The sequence below is a fragment of the Corapipo altera genome, unplaced genomic scaffold (genome assembly GCF_003945725.1).
Source record: "Corapipo altera isolate COAL_440 unplaced genomic scaffold, ASM394572v1 62, whole genome shotgun sequence".
In the NCBI taxonomy this organism is placed as follows: Eukaryota; Metazoa; Chordata; class Aves; order Passeriformes; family Pipridae; genus Corapipo; species Corapipo altera.
In genome coordinates this window covers 3,187,294-3,207,353 of record NW_020884894.1, presented here as the reverse complement: position 1 = coordinate 3,207,353, position 20,060 = coordinate 3,187,294, and the positions used below count along the sequence as shown (strand labels likewise).

Genomic DNA, 20,060 nt, shown 5'->3' with positions numbered 1-20,060 from the left:
TCGCCCCCCCCGTGTGTGCCTCTGTGCGCGTGCGCAGGAGCCGCTCTCGGGCCGCGGCTGCGCGTGCGCGGCGCCCCCCGCACCGAGTCCCCGCCCGAGTCCCCGCGGGGCGGCGTCGGGAGGGTGCGGGTGGGTGTTCGCGGGCTGTGAGGGAATCCGGCCCCGTCCGGAGCCTGCGCCTGCACCGGGAGCCATGTGGTCAGCTGATGAAATCGCTGGGCTGTGCTACCTGCATTATAGGACGAGACTCCCCAGGCAGGGGAAACCAGATCCAAAGAGGGAATGGACTTCACTGGCAGCTGTTGTCAAAGTGGAGTCTGCAGCCCAAACTGAGGCTTTTGCTAGTCCAGGGAACCTCCAGGGTAAGAATGAGTTGGGGTAGGGTTGGGAGGTGGGGAATGGGGAGAGGAGGTGGCAGTCCTTGATGCGCTTTAACACCCCCCCCCAAGATAACTTCTAAGAAAAGCATACACCCCTTCCTGTCCCATTTCTATCTCCACCCAAATTCTTTGCTCTTTGTGATTGTAAAAGCTTTTACAACTTCTGTCTGGAAAGAGATGGTTATAGTGAAACGCTCTTCTTCCCAGACTAAGAAGATGAAAGCCTGCATAAAGTGGTGAAGGTCTAGGCAGGACGTGAATTCCAAATATAAACACTTGCAAAAATGTTTAGCTACTATTTGAAAGAATCCTAGAAAGGTCTCAGTTTGCTCTCCTTTAGCAGACTGTCCTACTGCATTTTGCATTTGTGTATATATTCCTTTCTCTTGCTGGCACTTCAGTGTTGTCAGGCAGATTGTATCCCGTGTTTATTTCTTATATGTTTGGGGAGTGCTCTGCCAGTGTCCACTTGTGCTGCCTGGCACACCAAACCTCTATTGGCGTTCCTGCTTTGCCATCATAGACTTTTCTCACACTGGTGCCTCTGCCTCCTGTGTTCAGTTCTGGATCTGTTTTCTTTCTGTAAGGTTGCATGGCCTGTCTTCCTGTCCATTCTCTTCTACACAATGTTCTGTGTGTTGTCTTACCAGAATAACTGTGTGAGAGCAAGACTTCTGGCAATAGTTGGTGATAGTTTGTTCAGTTAACGTTTCTTTTTCAGTATCTAAGGAAGTTGTTGCTATGGGAACTGGAACAAAATGTATTGGCCAAAACAAAATGAGAAAAAATGGTAAGTGTGGTGTAAAGTTCGAGAACAGACTACCTATGTTATCTTCTCTCTTGCTGGTGTCATAAAAATCAATAAAAATGTACAAGGTCTTCTGCTCAGACTTATTCTGAATTGAAGCCAGAAGTGTAAGTCAGACCACTCCTTATCAAGGAGAGAGGAGCTTAGGCAGCCAGAATGGCTGCCCTGAAAGTTTGCTGCACTTTCTGCTTTAAGGGTGAGTGAACTTTTTATACGTAGAAATGTATAGCTTAGGTCCTGAGTCTGCATACTCAGAGACATCATAGCTAAAAGCAAAGCAAAACACAAGCAAAATAATTGCACGTTGGTTACCTGACTGGTTTTGTGGTGGTCTGATGCAAAAGATACCACTGAGTTTGGGGTGACATCAGGAAGACACTAACAGGCTTTTTCTCCCTTACTGCATATTCTGCAATGAGATAGTTTTAAGTGTTTGTACCAAAAGTGTATGGGTTAGATACATGACTTCACACAACTACCATTTTTCACTATTTATTGCAGGGCTTTCTTTGCTCTGCATGTCCATTTTTTATCCTTCATTTGTGTAGGCTCCTTTTGTGGTGATTGGAAGTTTAAATATCTTACAATAACCTAATAGCAATGCTAATAAATCTGGAGAACTGTCCTATGTGAAATTCTATTTGCTTTGTCTACTTTTCAGTCGTGATTTGTATTCTCACTTGGTTGTTGCTTTAGGAGACATTTTGAATGACAGTCATGCTGAAGTTGTGGCCAAGAGGAGCTTCCAGAGGTGAGTTCATGTGCTGTTACTCAATGCCACTTGAAGGGCTTGAGATACAAATGGTTTTGATCTGTTGCTGAAATAGCCGTATTTTGCCCCTTCAGATAGGAGAGTGTAATGAAACACTGCATTACTTCTCTCTAGGCAACAATCTTTCCCCCTGTTAGCGGGATTTTAGCCTAATTTTTACACTTCTAGGTGGTGTTAAGGTCCTTTCACAAAAGCTTGTTTCTTCTGTGTTCTTGTAGAGCCTCTTTATGAAGAATTAGGATCTGATTCCATGTGACATCAATGCAGGTCTGATGACTACTGGTCAAGGGTAGAAGTTTTGCTGTTTCCCACATACCAGTCCTCTTGTTTACATGGGATAAGCTGGTTCAAGGAACTGAGCCAGGAGAATAGTAATTCTGCAGAAATGAGTACATTTGCAATTTGATGCCACCAAACTGAGTCTTACAGAATCAGATGAGTTCCAGTGCTGGTAAAAACACACACAGTGGGAGGAGAGGGCCTTATGTACACAATTTGAGGAGATAGTTAACTCCACTGAATCCAACCCTTTGAGTTCTGTTATTGAAATTCCAATTATGTGTTTTTGTTTATGGAGTATGTTGGATCCCATCTATCTGTAGAAGCATAACTGATTGGCTTCTCATAGACTGCATCAGGAAAGAACAGGCACTAGAGGGCATCTAAGTTTTGTTGTTTTCCCGTGCATCAAAAATGCAGTAAATGTTTAATGAAAACTTTCTGCCTGACAGGTACCTTCTCCATCAGGTGTGGCTGGCAGCCTCCCTTCAGCAGTGTAGTATCTTTAGTCCGGGAACTGAAACTGGAAAATGGAAGCTTAAACCAAATATCGTATTTGTTTTCTTCTCCAGTCATACCCCATGTGAGTATGCTGGAGTGAACCAATTACATTGCTCCCACTTTTAAAATGTTTTCTACCCCTTGCCTTTCTTTGGTTTCTCTTTGGCCTGGAGTGAGGGTGAGGCAGTAATTCATGTTACAAGTATGTGCCTGAAGATGTGCTTGACTGGTCCTCTACAGATAGATTTGTCAATTTGTCTTACTGGGTGTGATTCATGAGAGCTCAGTAAATCTGATATACTGCTCGTTATATAGTTGAATGTTTCACTTTAAACAATAATAGCTAGTATTTTCTTTTCCAGAAACTAACATACTTGCCAAAGGTCCTGTCATATTGTGCAATTGCTTTGCTTTAAACATTCTCCTTGGATTAAAATTTTAATAGAAAATACCGACATTTACCACAGTTACTAAAAACGACCAACCAAACAATACCCCCCTCGACCCAGTGAAACAGAAAACCAAAAAAAACCAAACACAAACCCCCTGCAACTTCTGTCGTGGAAAATGCTCTTTTTGTCACCAGGCCTGTCAGACTTGCTTTGCTGGCTTTGAGCTGAGCTTTAGAATTCTGGTTTTGAGCTTGTTTTAGTGATACAGATTAAAGTTTTCACCCTTATTTAACAGATTATTCTTTAATTATTCTTTTGAGGTTCATGTTGTTTAGTTAGATCAGACTGGTTTTCCTGTGAGTCTTCAGCACTGCTTGTAGCCTGTCAAATGCCTTTGTTACCTTTTGCTTTATAGGTTTTGTTTTAAATTTTACTCTTTTGATTGTTTCTTATGTAGAATGTAAAACTTGAAGTTGAGCATATATTGGCTCAAATTTCAGTGAAATCTGATTCATCATTGCACAGGACAATGTTGTCTTAAAAACACATTCTCATAGTTAAATTTTGCTGAGTGCAACTCTCTGAAAGCTAATAGTAGTTGTGATATTACTGGTGTGATGTGTTCCAGTCATGAAATGTGTTTTTGGCCAATTTTATGTTATTTCTTTGGTTCTAGGTGGAGATGCTTCTATTATTCCAATCAGTGAACCAGAGAACCAGCTTTCTAAGCCAGTGACTGCAGGTGATGCAGCTGGACAATCAGCAGAGTGTAGAAGTAACCACGATCATTTACGTCCAGAAGATAAAAGGAAAGCAGAGAATATGGCAACTAATCGTGCAATCAAGAGAATGAAGACTGAAGATGATGGTTGTTTTTCCACAGTCACCAAAGACCTGCCTGTTCAGCAACAATCTGTAAAACGAGAAGACGACACAAATCAAAAGTGCTGTGACTGTTCTGCAGAGATGCAAACAGCTCATAAGGAGACTGGCTTAGTGAGACCAAAGGTAGTAGATGTTCATAGAACTGGAGCCAAATGTGTACCTGGAGAGCTGGATGATGCCCGAGCACCTGGGCTGGGGTACCACTGTGTGGGATTATTACGAGTGAAGCCAGGTCGTGGAGACAGAACGTGCTCTATGTCCTGCAGTGATAAACTGGCTCGCTGGAATGTGTTAGGGTGTCAAGGAGCTCTTCTCATGCATTTCCTGCAGTATCCAGTGTATCTGTCAGCAGTTGTAGTGGGGAAGTGTCCATATAGCCCAGAAGCCATGCGGAGAGCAATTATTGAAAGGTAAGTGCTTTCCTTTGGAAATCAGATGGGGTGTGTGGAGACAGTGAGTTTGGAAAGACAATGTGTGTCACACAGATATCAGAACTTCAGTCAGCTTTTGACACTGTGTCTTGTAAGGTTCTAATAGAGAATCTGTTAAAGTACGAGCTGGATGAGCAGACACGTGGATTGAAAACTGTCTGAATGGCTGGGCCCAGAGCCATTCAGACTCAGAGCCAGAGAGCAGTGATCACTGGGCAAGGTGTAGTTGAAGGTGTAAGTAGCCATGTAACCCGGGGGTCAGTACTAGATCCAGTCCTGTTTAATGTCTTCATTAATCTTCTGGATGATGGTGCAGAGCATATGCCCAGCAAGTTTGCTGAAGACTCAAAATGAAGAGGAGTGGCTGATATGCCAGGAGTGGCTGACAGGGCATTGTGCTGCTGTCCAGAGGGACCTCAACAGGCTGGAGAAAGGTAGGAACCTCATGAAAGTCAGCAAGGGAAAGTGCAAAGTCCTGCACCAATACATGCTGGGGGCTGTCCAACTGGAAAGAAACTTCACAGAAAAGGACTGGGGGGTCCAGCTAGACCTGAAGTTGAAAATGAGCCAGCAGTGTGCTCTGGCAGCAAAGATTAATGGAGACCTGAGCCATATTAGGCAAAGTATTGCAGCAGGTGCAGGGAGATGATCCTTCCCCTGTACTGGCACTGGTGAGGCCACACTTGGAAGGCTCTGTCTAGTTCTGGGCTTCTCAGTACAAGAGAGACATGGGCATACTGGAGGGAGTCCAGCAAGGGGCCTCAAAGATGCATAAGGGATTTTGGGCACCTCTTTTATGAGGAGAGGCTAAGAAAGCTGGGATTGTTCAGCCTGGAGAAGAGAAGGCTTGTGGGGATCTTATCAATTTGTATACATACCTGAAGGGAGAGTTCAGAGAAAATGGAACTAGGCTGTTTTCAGTGGTGTCAATGACAGGACAAGAGGCGATGGGCACAAACTGATGCACAGAAGGTTCCCTTGGAATATCAGGAAATCCTTTCTTACTGTGTGATGGAGCCCTGGCAGACGTTGCCCAGAGAGGTTGTGGAGTCTCCCATCTTGCAGTTACTCAAAAGCCATCTGGACACTGTCCTGAGCAACTGGCTGTAGGTGGCTCTGCTGGAGCAGGGGCAGTTGGACCAGATGACCTACAAGAGGCCTCTTCCCACCTCAAGTGTTCTCTGATTTACTGAAGTGGTTCAGGACTAGCATGTGACAGCTTGCAGTGGTCCACAGGAAGAAGACAGAGTTGTATTACACTGGAAAGGGAAAGCTTATATGCATTTCCATGGTGGTAAAAATTTGTCTGCTGCTTTAATCTGAATTACATCCAAGATTTGATCTTTGTCCCTGCTGTGAGGAGTAGAGCTCTCCTAATACAACCTGTCACCTCAGGGAAATTTATGTGGGAGATGAAGTGCGGTGCTGCTAAATGAGGAAAGTCATCTGTTGTGCTCTGGCTTGCTTTCCCCTCAGATCCTTGAGCTGATGAAAACTATCTCAGCAATGAAAGGATTGGAAGCGAATGTTTTTCTTACTTGGGAGGCTAAATGCGTGCAACAAAGGAATCTACAAGTAGTAGAAAAGAGTAAATGGATCTGGACAGAGTAGAGGGAAAGGAGAGCAAGAAAGACACCAGGGATCTGAACCATTCTCTTTCAGAGGCAGTTACTAGACCAGTTCATATGAAAGGTTTAACTTTGTTTGGTAACTCCTTTTCTCCATAGCCCTGCATCCTTCAAGGATGATTGTAAGAGAGGTCATAGTGTGTTAATGGGGAAACTCTTAACTACCTATCCAGTGGAGCTCTCTGTATAATCCTTTCCTTGCTCTGTAACACATGTGACAAGAACTTGCCTAGCCTCATTATTCTTAGGTTGCAAAGTCAGGCACTTTTTCAGACCATTGCATCTGACAATATGAACCTCAGTCTTAATTTGTTCCTGCTCTGTGTAAATATTATGGTGATTAAACACCCTTTTTTTGTCATATCCTAATCTCATTCAGTATGCAATGGTAATGTAAGGTAATGAAGATGCAATTACACATAGAACTGCAAGTATATTTTGTGTCTGTTTAGGATTTGATTATGAACCTTTAGGTTCATTAAAAATTGCTAATGTAATGTGGTTGACATAATATAAGTACTTTATGATCATTATTTTTCTTTGTGATTGCAGAAGTATATTGCAGTTTTTATCCTGCATACTAACTTTTAATTAGACCTTTTAAAAAATCAATTCATTGTAGTTTTTCTAGGATGGTCTAATAATAATAATAAACTAATGTGGCTTTATTTGTTTTTTTTTTTAACAAATATTTTTCAAGGGAAAAATGCCTCCAAACCTCATTGTCTTTCCTTTGTAACTCATGTTGAATTCAGTTTTCATGTAAAAGCAACATATTTTGGATAATGAAGGAAAATTATACAAAATGGGCTTGCTTGGGAAGAACAGACCGAAAATCATTTGCATTTTTCTGCCTTTACTTTAGGTGTAAGCACATCTCATCTTTACCAGATGGTTTTCTGGCTCAGGAGGTTAAGCTGCTGCAATCAGATCTTCGATTCGAACACAGTCGTGAGGCAGTTCAGGAAGTTCAATCTAACAGCAAAACAAAACTTGTTCCTTGTAGTGCAGGTGAGTTAACTTGGGCCAATTGCATAACTGAGTGCAAAAGTCCAAATAGAAATGAGGTGGTTTGGATTGTTTGGGACATCATTCAGTGCCAGTGCTAGAGGCAAAGTATGAACAGCAGGAAATTAATTTCATGTCATAACTTAATTGTTAATAATTAATATTATGCAGCTCAGCCTCTAGTTTCATGTAGGGAGTTTTCAGACTGAATAAACACTTGGTTGATTATAAGAATTTATAATCTAAACACAGACAGAAAATAACTAGGGAAAACAAAAGTTCCGAGGGCAAGAAGAAAACAAAAATATCAAAAGACTTCTTGTTTCAGTTAGTTTTGCATTCTCCTTGGTAATGAAAAGAAGAATTGCCATGCTGAGTTATGCTTGTAATTGCTCCAGAAATCTAAACGAAGAAAGAATACAGAGTAGTATAGTGTAAAGGTTTAATTGATAGAGATTTTGGACATGGCATTTTTTGTCATGGTGATGAATGAATATGCAAGTCTCGTTTTGATTTAGCAACATGGTCTCATTTGGGAAAAAAAAATAGAACTGCCACTCCGTGTATGGTTAAGCAGTTTCCTTAAACTTGGACATGCCTACCTTCTGCTGTCTGAAGCAGAACTGGAAATTTTTCTGTTACAATAGAGCTGATGATAAAATAGAATGGAAACAAAGGGTTCCTTAATGGAATTCGGATTCATTAAATTGCAGTTATTTATAAGTGCCAGGAAGGAAACTATTTTGATTTTGTGAGATAGGAAACAAAATTCATCATTGAAAAATACTGCCAATTCACGTATCAGAAAATATCTGAAACAGACTGCGACTAAATTCAGTGTATGTCTGTCTTTCTGTACACTTTTCAGGTCATTCTGTTAAATGAAAATGAATGATGCTTTTTCACAGTTTTTTTTGCACACGTGAATTATGCTGGCTTGATTATTTTCTTGAAGGATTGAAAATCAGAATAAACTCTAAATTCTGGACTGTTACCCTGAGCATTGAAATATGCTCGATAGGAACATTTCAGCTGGTATTTTTAAAAAAGAAAAACATGTTCTGTTTAGTATTTTGAAGTTTGAGATAATTATGAAGAAGTGAAAGAAGAGAAGATGTTCTCATTTTTAAGTGACTTTTTATTTGCTTGTCAGAATCTGATGTCCTCTGACCAGGTGATTTTTAGATATATATGGAGGATTTAATACCAGTTGTATGTATCTAATGTTATTTCATGCTACATAAGATTGTAATTTAGTAGAGCCATGCAGAATTGTACTTAAATCTCAGTGCAGGTACAATTGATACTTAGTGGAGTATGACAGTTGCAGCTGAATCATAACCAGTCTTTGAGAGTCTTGGGTGGCAAGATGGTCTTTAGAGTTAATGAACATGCAACTGTTTTGCCTGTTAGGAACACAGAGAAATGGGATAATTTAGGGAACAGAAGTTGTCTTACAGCAGTAGAAGTTAAAGGACCTGCTGTGCAGGGGCACACCAATTTCTGCCAATGCTGCCAATGCTTTGCTGGTTACTTATAAATCATAAGGTGTCCTAAGCAGAGTTTCAGCATTAAGAAGTTTACAGTCTTAAATGATTACAAAGTTCCCAGAATTGGGGCAAAGGATAAGGTTGTTGGCATATGCTACCTCTTTCAGCAAACTGTTTTTGACTACTAGCTAATAATATTTTTCAAGTAAAGTCTACAAATGCTTGATGTACATCAGTTATCAAACATAGAACTATTTACACAATAAAATAATAGCAGACAATGAATTACTAAGGAAAACACAGAATGACTGGTGCAAGTTGCTTAGGGGACTGTTTCACTACCTGATGTGAAAATAAGCCATCTGACTTGGAAATTTCTTCATGTTTTATCTGGACAGGATGTACAGAAGAAAGTGGAATCCCCCTAAGAAAGGGAGAATTACAAAGCTGGAGGCCAGATATTTAGAAGCATGCATTCTTAAAGGATCTAATTAAGAGGAAAGCTCTGTGTGTGTGTATATGTGTATTTTATTTTTTTTTTTTATTAAACGGAGTTTACCTGTTCTTTTAGGTACTGGAATTCCAGCCCTAGAGAACCATGCTCCTCTTTCTAGTTTGAGTTACTTTTGGAAGCAGCACGTGAACACATAGGAACTGCTAGGTTCTGCTTTTGTGATAAGAGCATCTCCCTTGTTCATAATCCTTTCTTCTACAGCCATCAGTTGGAGTGCAGTCCCTGAGGAACCTCTGGATGTCACCTCAAATGGCTTCCGCCAGGGAACAACAAAGAAGGGGATTGGGAGCCATCAGAGCAGGTGTGAGAATATTGTGATGTCCAGACACACGTTTTATTTGTTGGCATAGGTGCCTCTGTCAGCTCATGTGATGTGTAGGGCTTTGTCAGAGCAGAAGGAAATCTAGGGAATGGGGAAAAGGAGGGAAGGTAGGGAGCAGGGGAAAGGGGAGAGTCACTGTGTAAGGGAGAGAGGGGAGTTGCAATAAAAAAGTTAAATGAGAGTTAAGTTTATCCTATTTCTTTGTCATTGTTGAGAGCATTGTAGATAAACGCGGGTGACTGTGATAAATTTTTATGAGAAGGATATTTACTGGTGAAGTTAACAGAATTTTTGCTTTATATTTTTTGGGTTGATGACTATGAAGGAAATGTGTACATTGCAGGTTCTCTTTTTTGCAGATTTCTTTTTCTTTAAGAGTCAAGCCAACTGAACTGGGTGTATGATTGTTAGAAGTGTTGCTTTGAAGCATGACTTTCTGCCTTAAAGTTTGAAAATGTATTGAAATGCTTGCAGCACATTCCTAACATGAAACGTGTAACCTTTCCAACTGTGGTCTTGGCACTGTGCTCTTTAAAACATCTCATAATCTTTTATCAACAATTAATGCTTAAAAAAGCCAGTTACATATTTGTCTTGTGGTTGAGAACAATTACTTGTAACATGTGCAGACAAATTTCTCTATCTCGATGTTATCTTCAGTTTAGGTGAGGTGACCAAAATTGTCAGTGGTCTGTGGAAATTCAGCTTGAGAGTCAGGGTGCATGTATTAGTTGTTGGCTACTTCTACTACCAGTTTATCAGTAGTCATATTGTTCATTTTTCCCACACTTTCTGGGAGAATGACAATCATCCTGAATAATGAATAACATAATAAGTGGAGCCTAGACAATTCTTGTGGAGAATTTGTTCACATGCCTGCAAGTGGCACATTCTGAGCTTCTTGAGGTTAGGCCTGACTTGACTGAAGTTCATACTGGTATATCCTAGTATTTTCAAATTTTCTGTGTAAAGAAGGGGAACTTTGTGGTTTGTGACCAGTGTTGGTGTCTGGGGTATTGCTAACATGCATGACCTGGGTGACTTAGTGTGTCTTTTGAGACAGGCTTTGTGTGCACTGTAGAATAGTAGCTTTCAATATGTGGTGTGTAATGTATTCCAGAAGATGTGTGAAAGATCAAACAAACCAACCAACCCCTTTTTTCTCAGTAGGCTTAAATTTGTTACATAGCATTTGTGTATCAGCTCGAAAACTTGAGCGCCATCTGCTAGCTGCCAGTTAGCACAGAAGTGTAAGAACTTAATTAGTGGTGAGAGATCCTCCTCTCACTATGTGCTCAAAATTCACTAAAACATTCAAAAGTTATTAGAGTCTACAGGACTGTGATTACAAAGGTCTCATTCCCTTAGGAAATCAGGATTAAAAGCAGTGTCAAGGAACAACTATTTACACCTTCATGATAAACAGTCACAAAAGGAACTTTTATAATGAAAATAAGAAATTTACAGCCTTATTGGGTGTGGTGCTGGTTAATAATAAATGTGATAAGTATTTCTACACTTTTTTTTCTCTCGAGGAATCAATATGCTAGATAACACTAGATATCAAGGAAGTTAAAGCTGACTGACTAAAAGGAATTTGTAGGTAAATGTCTGCTATGTATTTTTGTTAATGCTTAATTAACTACACCACCAAAGACTACAGTATGAACCTTTGACAGATTAAGTTGAAGATTAAATTTTAGAGTGTCTTTGCATGACCCAGTCACCAGTGGGGTTCAGCAGGGCTCTGTTTTAGGGTCAGTGCTTTTCAACATCTTCATAAGCGACTTGGACGCGGGACTCGAAGGTTCACTGAGTAAGTTTGCTGAAGATACTAAACTGGGAGGAGCTGTCGACTCCCTGGAAGGAAGAGAGGCCCTGCAGACACCTCGACAAATTAGAGGGCTGAGCAATCACCAACCCTTATGAAGTTTGGAAAAGAAAAGTCCTGGTTTCTGCACCTGGGATGGGGCAACCCTGGATGTACTTGCAGACTGGGGAATGGAGGCTGGAGGGCAGTGCTGCGGAAAGGGACCTGGGGGTCCTGGTCAGTGGCAAGTTGGACATGAGTCAGCAGTGCCCTGGCAGCCAGGAGGGCCATCCCTGTCCTGGGGGGCATCAGGCAAAGCATCGCTGGCCTGGCGAGGGAGGGGATTGTCCCGCTCTGCTCTGCACTGGGGCAGCCTCACCTTGAGTATCGTGTGCAGTTTTGGGCACCAGAATATAAGAAGAATATAAAACCATTAGGGTCCAGAGAAGGGGCCATCAAGATGATGAATGGTCTGAAGGGGAAGCCTTATGAGGAGCAGCTGAGGTGACTTGATTTGTTCAGCCTGGAGAAGAGGAGACTGAGGGGAGACCTCACAGTTACAACTTCCTCACGAGGGGACGCGGAGGGGCACACATTGATCTCTGCTTTTCACGGGAAATTAAACTTCTGATTTCTTTTTTTCTATCAGAATTTCTAATTTATTTTTTTTTATATATTAGATCCAAGATCTGTAAAGTGGAGCTCTTCCATAAATTCCAAAAGCTGGTGACAAGTATTTCACAAGAGGATCTACCAGACACTCTCCGGTAAAGACATTATTATTGCATTTAGAAGAGTGAGTTTATCTTAATGAAACCAAAGAATACTGTGATGGTACTAGAATCTGCTCGTGAATCTCCCTTCAGATAAGTTCATTGTTAAAATCTGATACTTGAAAAATGTGAAAAGAGACAGAAGATGAGGCAGTAGTGTCTCTTTGAAAACATGGCTACTAGATCAGCTGCCTGCCCTTGGTGGTGTTCAAACCCCGCATCCAAAAATTGGGGAGTTATTGATGTCTAGTTGGTGTTTAGTAATTCTATCAAATGCCATTTCTTTGTTTCACAGAAAGGAAGAGTTTCAGTAAAACCTTTTTTTCTTTAAGTCTAGGCTAAAATCTTTTCTCAGTGTGTGGTGGAGTAGGAGCTAGTAAGGTGGGATAGTGTGTATGGCTCTTTATGCAATGCATATGTGACATAGAGACTTTCTGGAAAGAACAGAAGGAAGCTTTTGTGCGAGGAGGCCATACTTGGAATTTTCCTTTACAGTATTAGAAACAAGTTTGGTGTATCAAACTGGAGTTAATTACTTGCAGTAATCATCCAGTCTGCCTTACCATTATGTGCATTATTGGTTGGTATTCCAGCCCCAATAGCTGCCATAAAGTAAGGCATAGTTTCACATGCACAGAAAACTTCTCTCTCTGACTTAGAGATTCTGAGAGAGGTAGAAGGTTCCAAATCCATTGCCACAGAAGGTTTATTTTATTTTAGACTTATTTCCAGGTATAATTTCACCAGCTCTAGGATGCAGTTACACGAACTCTTGAGCTAATTTAACTGCTTGTAGCTGCTGATAGGGATGGTCCCCCAGCAGTCTCTGCTGCTACTGGCTGTAGATTCCTGTTTTCTCCCTCGTATCAATAGCACTTCTCCAGTCTCATGGCGAGTCAGTTCAACTAGCTAATGTGGATGAAAACAATTTTCTTGTTTTCTGTGTTTTCTCTTGGACTAATGAGCTGAATTGGCTCATGGAAAGTTAAAACAGGAGGTAGGAGGTGTGTGGCTGGAAGCAGGGGAGATAGGCCCTTTCAGCCTTTCATGGTACCAAGACAGTAGATGCAGTGAAATTAGCCAAAGTAAGTGCACCTTGGATCTTTAATTAGTAGATCTTGCTTGCTTTTGAGTTTTGTTGAATTAAAGATTCCGTAGAAATGTCTCATAACTATTTCAAAGTTCTGATGTCAGCATGAGATGCTTTCAACTCATTCTAAAGTAGAAATACACTCTCTTTGTAAATCAGTTTAAAATATAAAATTATTATTATTATAAAATATAATATTATTATCCTCTTTTGGGTAGGAGTTTGTCCTTACTTGTTTAGCCATCATAATTTCCTCAAAACAGGTTGTGTACTGGTGCATTGTTGGGTAGGTGACTCATTGTTCTGATCATGTGCTGCTTACATAAAGTCACTTCACCTCAGGGCTTTTCTAGACTCCAGTGGCTTTGCCATTTCCTTTGACTTTTTTGTCCTCTACTGTTTTTCTGTCTGGGCTTCTCCTGAGAAAGTCCAGCTGATTCACAGATGTGACACTGGTTTTAGGCTGCATAAACTCTATTTTTACAGTAGAGGTGCTAGCTCACCAGTCAGCTTGTGCAGCTGATTCACTTTTGAAGTCTTTGTTTTTCTTCCTCTTCACTTAAAAAGCAAAATAAAAATAGTGTCTTAGTGCTGCTGTTTTCTTCATCTTCCCTTTCCTTTTCTACACAATATTCTGACGTATTTTTGTTTTTCTCTCTTCCTTGGAGTCTTGAGTTTGAGTGAACTTCAAATAAGAAATCCCACAATCTCAAATTGCATCCTCTAAACTTCTGTGTATTTAACTGTTACCCAGTTTTGTATTTTCTTTCCATTCAAAGGTATCCTATTATCTCTTCCCACAAATTCTTGGCTCTAATGCTGTGCTGCCACCCAGTTTCCTTTTTGCTCTTTGACCCTAAGTTCCTACCCTGCCTTTTCTAGTCTACTTTTTGGTCTCTTGCCTCCCATCCTTTCTGTTCCATTGGGGGAAGCTCATTCTGTAATAATTTCAAAATTGCTGAATAGCTTGTTTTGTAGTTGTAGGGTATATTAGGACAAGGATCATTCTTCACTTAACTCTTCCTTCCAACTTAACTGTTGTCCACTGTTAGCCTAGGAACCAGGGAAGTTAAAGCTTTATACTGATTCTGATGTTTTGTTTTCTTTTGTGTATCTAAAGCTGCTTCTCCTGCTTCTTTTGTCTTCCTTTGTCTTTCATTCTTTGCTTCTATCCAGAGGATGAGTGTGGGCACTGTTAAATTGGAACAGGTAGAGAGCCTACTGGGGCCAGAACTTTGCTGGCTCTCCTAGAAGGCAAGGTTAGGTGTTTGTATTAGTGTAGCTTAGCTAAGATTTTAAGCATCATTCAGCGATTGGTAATTTTTGTATGAGTAATATTTTGGTTGATTCCTTGTGCATATTTTTCACGTGCAATGTGTCTGTAATCTTGCAAGTACATTATGGGTTAAACATAAATGTTTGAAACTGAATATGGAGTTAAAGGTAGGGTTTGTTACCTGAGAAGGAAGTATTGCTGCAGTGTATTGCTTTTCTTTGCAGGCTGCCTTTTTTATCAGCCCATTCCCGCTCAGCTTTGCATGTAGCTGAGCATGTGAATGTTTTCAAGCATAATGGTGATTTTTGTAAGCCTTTTTTGTGTTATCTTTCAGAGGGAAGTCTGTGGACCACTTCTCATGTCTGGCACAAGCCATCAGAATCCCTGTCTCTCTCTTGCACTGTAGTGTGGGGGCAAGGTTGAAATAGTAAAGGGAAACATGCAAGAAACGTATGTCAGACAGACTTGGATAGGGTGGAGATCCTGTGACTGTTTAACTTTGCCTGGGGCAGCAAACTAGTGTTTGCTTCTGCCAAAAAAAGGTCACAGGTTCTTCATTACTAATGCTTAGAGCCTTAACTACTTCTGAGATACAGTCAAATCACGTAAGGTTTTTATGCAGATACAATGTACGTAGAATTTGAAAGCGTTTTTCCTGTATATGTGTTGAAAATGTCTTAGAATCTTAATGCACAAATCAAGCATGAATTAACTAAATCTGTTGATTTTGTCAGCTCTTTGAGGAAGCTGTTTAAAATACTTTTTTAATTTCTGTTGCATGCACTTTTAAATCACTATACTGATGTTGTCTGCTTGGAGAATGAGACCCCAAGAGGCTGTGGTCACATGTGCTCTAGTAGTTGCTACAGTGTGGTGAGAATCCTGCTCCTGTCTATCCTGCTTTTGTTCTAGCTATCTTTTTACTGTCTGCTGTAAGAGTTTCCAAACAAAAGTCTGTTGGAATAATGTAGGTTAGAAAAATCCCATATGTGTTTTAGTTAAATTGGGTCAGACTGATAGGTATGAGTCAGAGCTGCTAATTTGACAGCAGATTCAGGGAAAAAGAGCAACATTTAGCAAGGAAGAAATGAAAAATAGATGAAATGGAGGTGAAGGTGCAGGTGGTTTGCACTGTGTTTGAGGCACATGTTACCTGGGAGAGAAGCAGCTTGCCTGTGCCAGGGTTTTGGAGCCAGTTGTGGAGGGTTGACTTTGATCCTTCTTGGACCAGGTTGTTTCCTGAATGCTGCTTATGCAAATAGTTGCTGGTCTTTTGCCTGTTCAATGATGCTCCTGAACTATGATCCACTACAGATTATGGGGTTCTGTGACTGTTCCACTGCCCAGGTGGGGGAGAGTTGCAGGGGGCCCTTCCATGGAACTTTGCAGAGGAGCTCAAAGTTAGTTTCTCGGAGTATGATTAATGTGAAAGAGGTGAAGCAGAATGAATTAGCTGGGATGAGAGTGCAGGGCAAGGTTTATTAAGAGGGAAGACATCTCCTGTGTTCAGCAAGGGCATAGACAGGTTCACCACTCTCTCACATTCAGAACATAAGGTCTGCAGGATAGATAATATGGCTTGCTATGCATGTCACAGCGTTCTAGAAATAAATTTATAGCAGAATGATGAATGCCTGAAACACAGCTTCTGATGGTCTGCAGTTTTGGGGGTGATGGGTGATCATTATTGCCTTTGAGGATTAAAGCCTATTCTAGAAGTTAGTGCAGTGGTTCTCAGACTTTTTAGATTAGGGTTCCTGTAGTAGTTTGGCTCTTCCTCTTGCTTGGTGAAGGTCATGTTGCCTGTCATCTTTCCTTCGTATTGGGTTTAATGTGTAAAAACATTGCATACCACATGTGGCTGACAGACTTTTTGGCAAAGGGAGATGAAAGAAGCTGAGAAAGGAATGCAAGGAAAGGAAAAAAGTCTTGATGAAATTGTCTTAGAGGCACTTGTTGTCAGATACTCTAGGCCTGAATTTCTCTCTTTTGAAAATCAATGGCATAATGTACTCAGCAGAGTGACCAATAGTTCTGCTGAGACTCTGGGGAATAGGTGCTACTTGAGGAAGAGGAACAGCACCAAAATCACTGAGTCTCTTTTACTTTAGGGAAAGAAAAAAATTTATTTTCTCCTTTGTCTCACTCTTCTTCATCAGTTTTGTGTTGGAAAAGAACTGTCCTGTTTGTTCTGTCCCTTTCCCTTCCAGCCAGCAAGCATATCTGTTCTTCTAGCAAGCTAAGGCTACTTCTACCCAATTCAAAGCACCTCTAGCCACCTTTTCAGCTCTGCTTCAGCATTTTTTGCTATCATGGAAATTTTCTGTAACCTGTGGTCACACAGTCAAACGCTTCTATTGCTGGAGAGTGTGTATGAAGTGTGGTAGAAGAGTTGTTTTGCTGCCTTTTGAAAGACTGCTGACAATGTCTGGCTTCAGGGCCTGGGCCTCTCCAAGTCCCTCTAGAAGAGAATTTCATCTAGTAGTATGAAAGAGCTCATAGGGTATCATCATGTTCTTAGAAGTTTGATTGCTTTTTTCATTCTGTGACATTATATTCAATAGGATCATAGAATTGTTTTCATTTTTGTGCATTTTCTGTCAGGATGAAGACTCTAAAAACCTACTGGGACTACAAGGAAGCTGCACTGAATTATCAAGAAGCCTGGAAAGTGCTGCGTAGCGAAGCCCTGCTGGGTTGGGTCAAGAATGCCAAAGAATACTTGCACTTCACATGAGAATCCATGTGGCTACGTAAATCCAGCAATAAGCTCTGGTCCACAGCAGATACCTCTGCAGTTCAAGGTCCAGGAAAAGATGTCCTCAGTTCATGTGCTGTAAAGAGACAGGAGTGAAAAGGAAAGAAATTTATAGAGGTCTTTATTTTCGTTGTGTTGAAGCGCCCTTTTTATTTAAATGCAGAAAATTATCATTGCTGACTTGAAGTTCTGAGCTGCATGAAACAATATGCCTCCAAAAGAAAGGAAGCAGGGATGTGCTGCCCTCTGTTATATGAGGATATGATCAATCTGCCATAATTGTTGCAGTGAAAGTAATGTCACCTGAAATTGAAGCAGTGCTGTGGAAGAAAGGCCGTCATTGTAAAATTTTAGTGCTGCTTTTTTCTTCCAGTCCTCATAATGTTATGGTTGTTTTTCTGTTGCTGGGACAACACTAATGTATAGTAAGTAATATTTTTATAACTCTTGGCTCTCCTTGTCTGGTGCCTGGAAGAATTTTCCATGTCCCCCAGCCCTATTTCTTCTAACTGGAAATACTAGTTCGGTTAAAGCGTCATTTTTTCTGGGAATCAATCATATATAGTGCTATTTACTAAATATAGCCACAGCTACAGCCACAGCAGAAGTAAAAGAGTGCTGGGGAGGAGTCTGTGTCAAATAATACCTCTTATGATATCCCATGCATCTCTCTTAATTTCAGGACTTTGACAGATAACCCTCCAACTGCTTTGCTTCCATAGGAAAGAAAGAAATGTCCTGAATTACGTGATTCAAACCTGTCAATCCTGTGGAACTACACGCAAGCATTTACCTACTTTTCAGTGTTTCAAGCACTGTGCATCCCCCTTGTCCCCCTGTGGGATGTGGTTAATTAAAAGCAGAAATGCCTTAGCCATTTATGTCACTGTTCCCTGGCAAGTGTTCATTAATAGCCTGGCAAAGGTGGAGATGCTTTGGGGGGACTGCAAGTACTCTCTGGCATGTGTCTTACAGTCTCTTGTCATCATGCTTTATTACCAACTAACATCTGCACGGCAAAACCGTCAACACTGCGAGCAGTTGTGGGGGAAGCAGTGGATGGATAACCCTCCCTAAACTTTCTGTCCCAGTTATTGCCTTCTATGAGCAAGTTCAGGACTGTGTAACTGCTACTGAGCACACTCCCCCTTTGTATTTTTTCTCTTGTAAACCACAAATTGTAAAATATTTGGACAAGGCAATGGCAAGATGAAAGAAGTGGATAATTTAGAACATAGGAATTCTTCAGTGATTTGAATTTTCTGCTCTTTGGTATATTACAGTTTTGGATTTGAAAAATGGGCACAGCAGTTCTCCAAACAGCCTTTGCTGTCAACCTACTGAGCTAGATATGGGACCAAACAGTACATTCTGAGAATTGATTACAGCAAATCCTTTTACTTCATGATTACATTGACTTGTCAGATAAGTATAGTTCTCTCTTACTTGTTGAAGAAAAAACAAAAACCTTGAATTCTGTGTGTATAAGCCTATTCTCTCAAATGCAGCACTAACATGCAGAAAGACCAGTTGTACTGGTGAGGGGGGAGTCATTGTATGTTTGTAGAGGGCAGGGGATTATGGAGATTGGGTGACTTGCATGATTCATCAGAGGATAAAAAATGGCCAGATGCCATTGCATATGGGCCACAGGGTGAACTGTTGAAGACAAATGGTAGCAGTTACTGTAGTTGAGCAAATAGTGTTGCAAAGGCAGTCCTGTAGTGTACCTAAAGAACTACCAGTAAATTTCCAGGTTCCTGAAATTTACCTATGTCATTTCCTGAAATCTTGCACAAACTATTAACTTACCATACCTAGTCTCCCTTTGTTAATCAACAATGTCTTAGTGAACCTCCTGACCAGACTGGAATGTTCCCATTTCCTATTCAGCTGCAATATTAAAATGGGTTGTGTAAGACTCATTCTGTAGTCTTGGCATCAGACTCGTTTTCAGATGAGCAGTTATATGATTTAAATTCTTATAACTCTTTTCTAAAATTTGAGCCTGGCTGTTAGGATTGTTGCTGGTAAGATTTTTCTGTGCATTTGTAAGATGCTTGTGAACTGTAGACTGCCATTTTTCTGTTACTTGTCAGATTTAAAAGCAGTTTTCGAGGTGCTGAATACTGATATTAACCTCATGTTTTGAGTGGAGTCGAGGACATATTTAAGCTAGAGCATGTCAATGAATATACAAAGAGAGGGAAGGAGCTAAAACAAAACAGCATTTTAAAGGCTAAGCCTGTGGAGGATCTTATACTCAACTGGATGGCATTTCTGTGATGGAAAATAAGTATTTAAATGCTGCATCTGTTTAATTCCAAAATGTCAAGAAATGCTGTAAGCAGTACTGTGAAACTGGTCTAAAAATCAGAAGGGAAAGATGCAGAGATAGGAGAGGACGCAGTCTCTGCTTTTGTAAGAGGTAGCAAACTAAACTTTGATCATTGTCAGCAGATCTTTGGAAGAATTGCTCCTGAAAAGTACCAGTTGATGTGTTCCAAGGTTGTATCACTCCTTTGTGCTAGGATAGCTGACACCCTGAGAAACAGAGATAGGCAGGGCACAGGGAGGACAGCAGAATGCAGACTCTGCCACAGGGGAGCAGAGTTGGGGGGAGTGAAGTAGCAGGAATGAAGTGCCCAGAGTTCATGGTTAAGGACGAAATTAAAACAATTCATAGGAGAAACAGAGCATAGGAGGGTGCCAAGGCTCCCATGGGATGTGTCAAATGCTCTACAGAGCATGTTTGTACAACCCAGATAGGTCCTTGACTTTCCCAAACTAGTATGGGGACCAGTGGTCTCTGACTGCCAGAACAATCTTTAACAGCCTCACTGTTGGAGACATCATTCTGTTCTCAATCATAGTAAGAAGGCAGGGCAGGGCAGACTCCCTGTTCATCTTTAAGGAAGTCTAAACCAGAGCATAGAAACAAGT

General features: G+C 40.9%; 1 protein-coding gene across 5 annotated transcripts; it reads left to right on the top strand.

The window, feature by feature from the left end:
* The first annotated feature begins 98 nt into the window (after positions 1–98).
* ADAT1 (adenosine deaminase, tRNA specific 1) lies at positions 99–19,736 on the top strand. 5 transcript variants are annotated; one of them, XR_003528243.1, is made up of 9 exons: positions 99–362; positions 1,102–1,170; positions 1,885–1,939; positions 2,692–2,822; positions 3,809–4,427; positions 6,942–7,087; positions 9,290–11,217; positions 11,901–11,987; positions 16,964–16,983. XR_003528243.1 is itself a non-coding variant. In XM_027646745.1 (9 exons), exons 1-9 carry the CDS (start codon positions 194–196, stop codon positions 17,094–17,096), a joined length of 1,509 nt encoding a protein of 502 aa, XP_027502546.1. In that variant the 3' UTR covers positions 17,097–19,736. The 5 variants fall into 5 exon arrangements, 3 of the variants coding, with proteins under 3 accessions (XP_027502548.1, XP_027502546.1, XP_027502547.1); XM_027646745.1 differs by having other exon boundaries at positions 194–362; positions 9,290–9,389; positions 16,964–19,736; XM_027646746.1 differs by having other exon boundaries at positions 249–362; positions 1,850–1,939; positions 9,290–9,389; positions 16,964–17,096.
* The last annotated feature ends 324 nt before the right edge of the window (positions 19,737–20,060 follow it).

What these genes read in the sequence shown, in the direction of transcription:
- ADAT1 (XM_027646745.1), top strand. Translation starts at nt 194, where the DNA reads ATGTGGTCAGCTGATGAAATCGCTGGGCTGTGCTACCTGCATTATAGG. An exon ending in CTTCTCCAGTCATACCCCAT is followed by an intron (nt 2,823 to 3,808) that starts GTGAGTATGCTG and finishes CTTTGGTTCTAG; the next exon opens with GTGGAGATGCTTCTATTATT. An exon ending in CGGAGAGCAATTATTGAAAG is followed by an intron (nt 4,428 to 6,941) that starts GTAAGTGCTTTC and finishes CCTTTACTTTAG; the next exon opens with GTGTAAGCACATCTCATCTT.